General features: G+C 30.8%; 1 protein-coding gene across 1 annotated transcript in view; it reads right to left on the bottom strand.

The window, feature by feature from the left end:
• Positions 1-1,163, bottom strand: part of LOC129110792 (cytochrome b5) — a 4,851-nt gene extending 3,688 nt beyond the window's left edge. Inside the window, exon 1 of the mRNA XM_054623005.1 lies at positions 948-1,163. Within this exon, the coding sequence (XP_054478980.1) occupies positions 948-1,160 (213 nt within the window). The 5' untranslated portion in view covers positions 1,161-1,163. The remainder of the gene's footprint in view (positions 1-947) is intronic.
• Positions 1,164-7,393: the final 6,230 nt, after the last annotated feature.

Raw genomic sequence — 7,393 nt, 5'->3', positions numbered from 1 at the left:
AATCTGGGTTCAAATGGAGCTTTTCCCTTCAAGAAACTCCCACATTTTCTCTCCAAATTACATGAAGAAACTTCCTGTTGAAGTTATGGATCTTCAGAGTTGCACTTTGGGATTATTTTCCATTAATCAATTCATATTTTGTCTATAAAATAGTGAAAAAGCCTGTTATAATTCACCAAATAAACTCAGTTAACTGTCATGTTAAATCCAGACATATGAGAAGCTGGTTTTGCTTTTAAAAAAATACCAAATTATCGAAATATTTAAATATATATTAACTGTCAATCAATTTATCGATTAGGTAACTAATCGTTGCAGCTCTGATACAACATAGAATATAAAATACATAATGTTTTATTATGGTTTAGAATATTAGAAATCTGTCTGGTCAAAGTGCACTTCCTGTCCTCACAGTTTACACAATTTCTTACATTTTAAAGGCGAGTTGATTAATTGATTAATAGAGAAGATATTTGCCAGATTAATTAATTAATAACTGATAATAAGCCTTAGTTGTCATAAATCATTCATCATTGGGTTTGTCGCTAAATTAAAAAAGCCTGCAGAGGACTGTTTGTTATTATTATTAATTATTCATCATGTGGAAAACACTTTAAATCAGGACCAATAAAAAATATATTTTTATGTTTTTAATTAAAGCTTTTCATGTCTCAAAGTAATCTAAAATATAAAAATAATAAAACCAGTCATGTCACCTGTGGTCTTCTATAATAAAGTCAGATTAGTAAAAGTATTTCATTGAATTAATCACAATCAGCTGATTGTTGGATATGATGAGGGTCTGAAGGGAGCACAGATCTACCACCAGATGAATAAACATGCATATGTTGTTATTATTATTATCATTATTATTATTATTATTGTTATCATTTTAAGCAGGAAGCTGTGTGTTTATTTCCTGCTCTCCTCTGTAATGAGCCTCTCACCTCCTCCAGGAACCTGGTGACGTCATACACCTTGTTGTGGATGATGATCCAGGTGGACCTGAAGGAGTTCTGCTCCTCCACCTCTGACAGTCTGTAGTATGTCACCTCATCGGGACTTTTCTCCTTCTTTTCCCCCATTTGCGTGTCTGGAGAGCGGGCAGTGCGTGAGGAAGGAGCTGGCCTGGTTCTGAGGCCACACTGACACTCCCACATGTGCAGAGGAATATAATAACACAGACAGCTGAGCCACAGCAGCTTCCTCCTTCACAATAAAGGTCTCCTGAAGAAAGTGAAACTGTGGCTGGTCTTTATTGTAGGATTGTCTTCACAAACACAAACAGTCAAAAGTCTGTTCACACCTTCTCATTCAACTACTGTGAAGAATGTAAAATATAAAACATATTCTGTTTTTTTTTTTATGGGAACTCTTCAAGATTCTTCAACTTGAAACTGTGGCTCGTCTTTAATTGGAATTGTAGGACTTTAAAACGTGTTCTTCACAAACACAAACAGTCTAAAGTTTGTTCACACCTTCTCATTCAACTACTGTGAAGAATGTAAAATATAAAACATATTCTGGTTTGTTGAGCATTTCTTTGTTTACCACATAATTCCATATGTGTTCCTTCATAGTTTGGATGTCTTCAATATTAATCTACAATGTAGAAACAAATAAAAATAAAGAAAAACCATTGAATGAGAAGGTGTGAACAAACTTTTGACTGGTACTTTAGTTCAAATATAAAAACACTGTTTACATTTCTTGAGATTTTACAAAGAAGACTAATTCGTTTTTAGACGCTTTAGAAACAGGAGTTCTTAAAAATCGACATTAGAGTAAATATTTTTCAGTCAAATCAAATAGTTTACAGGATATTCAACCTGTGCTTCTTCATAATACCTTTAATACTTGACTTGTATAAAGGTAATAAAGTAGTTCATGAATATGAGGTATGAGTTTACAGTTAATTATGACCCCTGCTCTCTATTGTGGAGGTTGGTTCATGGCGTTTTGTCTCTGGGCGTTTCTATGAATCACTGGTTGTCTTTTTTATGGGAACTCTTCAAGATTCTTCAACTTGAAACTATTTAATTGGCATTGTCAGTTCTCTAAAACGTTATTGGAACATATTTAAAAAATGTATTACCAATGTTTTGTACAAAGATTTTGCATTATTCTATAAACATGTTATATTCTGATTCTTTAACGATGATAGAACATTTTAGGAAAAGGCGTATATCATAAATACATTATTCTTGCCACATTAAATATACGTAAGTGTGAGTTTACAAGCCAAAGACCTAGTTTTTTGTTTGTTTTTACAAATAGTTTGAACTGTATATAAAAACGTTTAAATGCTGTACCAACAAAAAGGCCATAAAACCAGTAATGGCATGAATTGACTGTGATATATGTCTGTAATTACACAATCAGAGTTGTGCCTTAGTGTCCACCATTTCTCTTTCTTCATATTATTTATTTATTTAAATTTGTTATGCTTTTATTTCTGTCGATCTTTCATATCCTCTACGGTTGCAACTCTAGCAAATTAGTTTGAATATTGGTGTTTTGCTGTTTCTTAATGACAATTTTTGAAATTGTACATTTGCAATTGTTCAATAAAATTAAATAAATAAAGAAAACTGTTCAAGGTTCAGCTCCAGGGCTGTCAAATGTATGCATTCGATTTTAAAATGAACACGTTAGAACCATTACATTACATTACATTACATTACATTACATTACAGTCATTTAGCAGACGCTTTTATCCAAAGCGACTTACAGGAAGTGTATTCAACATAGGTATTCAAGAGAACTACTAGTCACCAGAAGTCATCAGTGCATCTCCTTTCTTAAACAAGCATCTTAAAGCATAAACCAGAGCAAAAGTATAGTAATATGATACAATAAGGCAAACTAATACGATTAAACAAACTAATATGATACAATAAGTGCAACAAACTAATATGAATACAATAAACAAACTAATACGAATACAATAAACTAATATGAATACAATAATATGAATACAATAAGTGCAATAAACTAATATGAATACAATAAGTGCAATAAACTAATAAGTGCAATAAACTAATATGAATACAATAAGTGCAACAAACTAATATGAATACAATAAGTGCAATAAACTAATATGAATACAATAAGTGCAATAAACTAATATGAATATAATAAGTGCAACGAGGAAGGCTCAGGGGAGAATTAATTTAATGCATTTAATTAAATTTTCTGCTACGGCCACATTTCAGGCTTAAGATTTGAAAATACAACAAAACATTCATGTTTCATTATGCAAATTGTTTATTTTATATTTTAAAGATTTTATTTTGTTTGTCAAGTTGCTCAGAAGAGTTTTTGGGGGGGAAATACTTTCAAAACATTTTTTTATTTTTTATTTTAAACACTAATAATGTAACTTGAAAGCTCTTCCAGACGCTTAATATGACTTTCATTTATAAAAGTTGCATCCTAAAAGTTTCTATTTTATTTTGAAGGGCTGATTTGCGCTCAGTGCGTTTATCTGCGTCTGCTTCACGGAGCTCCTGGCCCCGCCCCCTCCCCCCGAGAGCAGCGCTGCTATTGGTCGTCGGGCTTCCTCTCTATGAGCGGGGCTCTCTGATTGGCCCTCCCGCTGTGGGCGATGACGAGGCTAAAGTTCACGTTAGTTCAACAACTTTCAAGGAAACTCGCTTCTCACGCAACGGAGATCAAAGATGGCGGATTGTCTGTTTCTCTGGCGGGAAAACACCCCGATTTCAAGTCAAAGATCGTCTATTGACGCGTCACTCCGCAGTAAAAACAAGGAACAATAAAATAAAATCCTTCCATGTAGTCTTTTCTTTCTCAAATAAACACTCATAAACTAATGGAATATTAGTATTAATAGTATAAGTGTTCTCATTGTTACATTCTTTGTACTGATTTTCCTTTATTTTATTTTATTTTTTGTCTGTACATATAATATTTCAGTTATTGTGGATTTTTTTACTGTTTTTTATTGCTATTTATAATACTTGTTTTTTATTTTATTTTTATCTTGTCTTTCTTTTACTATGTCTCTTGTGTGCACTTTACTCTATCCTGCAAATTTCCCCGCTGCGGGACTAATAAAGGATTATTTTATCTTATTTTATATGGAATACAAGTATCGCAATTCTATGTTTTGTTCATTTTGAAATTGATGCTTCACAATAAAACATATACATTAAAAAGTTGCTGAAAATACGACGTTGAAGTTATTTTGTCTGTGTTTCCATGTTTAATTCACCTGTACCATTGCACATCCCATAGTCCCAGTGCATGATGGTCAAAAGGCAGTGTTAAGAAGTATTAAGAAGTTTCACTTAAGTAAAAGTACTAATAAAACATGTAGGAATACTATGTTAGAAGTAAAAGTCCGTACTTAATACAAATACAAAAGTATTAGTGTGGAAATATATTTGAAGAACCAAAATGAAGATTACTCATCCTGCAGAATGTCTCATTTCAGCATTATATAGATTATAATATTGGATTTAAATTATTGGTGTATTAATGTGTTATACTCCTGGCTAACTTCACTATAATGGAACATAACTGTTTATTAGTTTATGATAAATAATCTATATGTGTAATTTAAGCGTAAATAGTACAATATTTGTCTATTTTATTATTATTATTATTATTATTATTATTATTATTATTATTATTATTATTATTACAGTCTGTCTGTCTTGATATTGCCCGTCGCCACTCATCAACCTGCATGCATGTCTTTTATTGTTGTTTAGCCCTGTCAGACTGAAATGACACTAATATACATTCTCTGCATGCTCTTTTATGTATTCTGCTTCTGATATATATGTTTTTAGTGTCTAACTATGCAAGATACTCTTGTTTTTAGTCCATGTTCTATTTAACATCATTTTGTAATTGTAATCTTATATTCTGTAGCATCTGTCTAGGGACTACAGATGAAAAATAGCCTCTTGTCTAACTCTGGCGCATTTACAGAAATGTTTTATTAATGTGCACTCTCCCTATCAAATAAACCAATAAAAAAAATATATATATATTAATAATGCAGGTGTCTTAAAACTAGCTGAAGTAAGAAAAACATAAAATATTAAAAATAAGAATAAAGAAGTGGGAATAAAAATAAATCCCAGTCGGAATTAAGAAGGCATGTGTATAAAACCATTTAAAAAAGTAAGAAAAACATACTAAATAAAACATGTGCTTTAAAACCAATAAAATAGGTAAAAAATAAAATAAAGAAAGAAAAATAAAATAAATAAAATAAATAAAATAAATAAAATAAATAAAATAAATAAAATAAATAAAATAAATAAAATAAATAAAATAAAACCGGCAAACCAGACTACTAAGATACTGAAGTATCCACACAACAGGTTGTTGGTTTTTGACCAGAACATAAAACAATGTGCTTTAAAACTAATAAAATAGGTAAAATAAAATAAAATAAAAAAGACAAATAAAATAAATAAAATAAATAAAATAAATAAAATAAATAAAATAAATAAAATAAATAAAATAAATAAAAAAATAAAATAAAGAAAGAAAGAAAAATAAAATAAATAAAATAAAACCGGCAAACCAGACTACTAAGAAAACGTTTCAGTTGAGTTTAAAATCCATTAAAATTACATTTTTAAGACTTTCTAAAAATAAATCCTGAAGTATCAGGTTCGCGTAAACCGAGCGGAGTGAGACTCCTCCCGTCCGCCATCTTTAGCTTAAAGCTACTCAACTCGTTTATTTCATTAAATTGTTGTTTCTGTCGTAATTGGCTCTAAACTAAGACGTCCCTCATACAACAAGAACAACCTCCATCCTGTGTGAATGCAAACATAACGTTGGTGAACTAAATACTAATATAAAAACCGAAAGAGACGGTTCTCTGCTAGCTAGGCTAACTAGCCAGCGCTAGCTCCCTGTTAGCTTGTGTTAGCATTAGCCTGAGGAGCTAACAGGTGAGTTCTGATACTACAGGTGAGGGAGAACCTTTAGAACCTTTAGAGCCCAAATATCTATTATGTATACGACTAATTATCATTCTGATTAAAAACGTGTTTCAAACCTGTAATTAGAATTATAGCATAAAAGTAGCATAAAATGAGGACATTACCATATAATTAGCATAAAATCAGGACATTAGCATAAAATTTGCAATTTGCATAAACCAGTCATTCCTCAGAATAGTCTTTTTAATTGATAATAAAACAGGGCTAATAACAAATTAAATTATTATTTTCATTATCGTTAAATCTGTTTAACTAACTAAAAATATGCAAATTAATGAATTGATAATTTTGTTATGATTGATTGATTATTATTACATTAATTAATTAATCGATTCAACATTTATTCTCATTTTTACAAGGTTTTTAATCAAGAGCTGTTATTTATTATTGAAAAATGATGATTGATGGATGAATTGATTGATTTAAATTACATTTAATGAATTTTAAACTCAACTGAAAACGTTTTCTTATATATTTTATTTTTTTATTTATTTTTTTACTTTATTTATTACCTCTTTTATTAGTTTTAAAGCACATGTTTTATTTTTTATTATTGTCTTACTTTTTTAAATGCTCTTAATTCACATGCCTTCTTAATTCCTGCTGGTCGGTTGCTGATTTTGATATATTTATTTTTATTCCCACTTCTTTATCTTATTTTTCTTACTTCAGCTAGTTTTAAGACACCTGCCCTTGTATTATTTATATTATTATTTTATTGGTAAACTGTTGGTCATGAATGTAATTTGATCTGATTTAATTTTATTATTAATTTGAAATAGTTTTAATTCACATGTTCAGATTCACAATCATCCTGCTGAACTTAATTATCTTACTTTTTATTCCTACTTCTTAATTTTTTTTAACTATTATTAATGTGTTTTTCTTCAGTCTCAAGGTTTTATTTAATACTTTCCACATAGTGCTACAACTTCCATCACTCGTTCTTCCAGCTGGAATAAATGTTCCATATCAATAAAGTTTTGCTTGTTTGCTTTATAGAATCTCTCAGAAGATCTTTGAAACCGTACGAAGACACATTCAAGTCCTCATCCGTTTGTCACATGATTAAGTAATGAGCACTATCTTTATCACATAGAGAAGTGATCAGCTGTATTGATCAGCAGTGAGGTTCATCTGTGTGTGTGTGTGTGTGTGTGTGTGTGTGTGTGTGTGTGTGTGTGTGTGTGTGTGTGTGTTCAGGATGAGTGGAGTCCAGCCGTCCATGTTTTTCTTGGGGCTTCCTGCTCTGGAGAAGCTCTGCTGTGTCTCTCTGAGTCTGCAGGAGGAGGACGAGGAGCTGAGGAGCAGACAGATCAAGACCTGCAGGTGAACAAAGAAATGATATTTATCACAATTATTCACATGGATCCTTTGAAGTCACAGCCTCAAAGATCTCTGTT

The sequence above is a fragment of the Anoplopoma fimbria genome, chromosome 21 (assembly GCF_027596085.1).
Source record: "Anoplopoma fimbria isolate UVic2021 breed Golden Eagle Sablefish chromosome 21, Afim_UVic_2022, whole genome shotgun sequence".
NCBI lineage: Eukaryota > Metazoa > Chordata > Actinopteri > Perciformes > Anoplopomatidae > Anoplopoma > Anoplopoma fimbria.
Note: the sequence above shows the minus strand (reverse complement) of the source record. Positions and strands in the feature narration are given on the sequence as shown.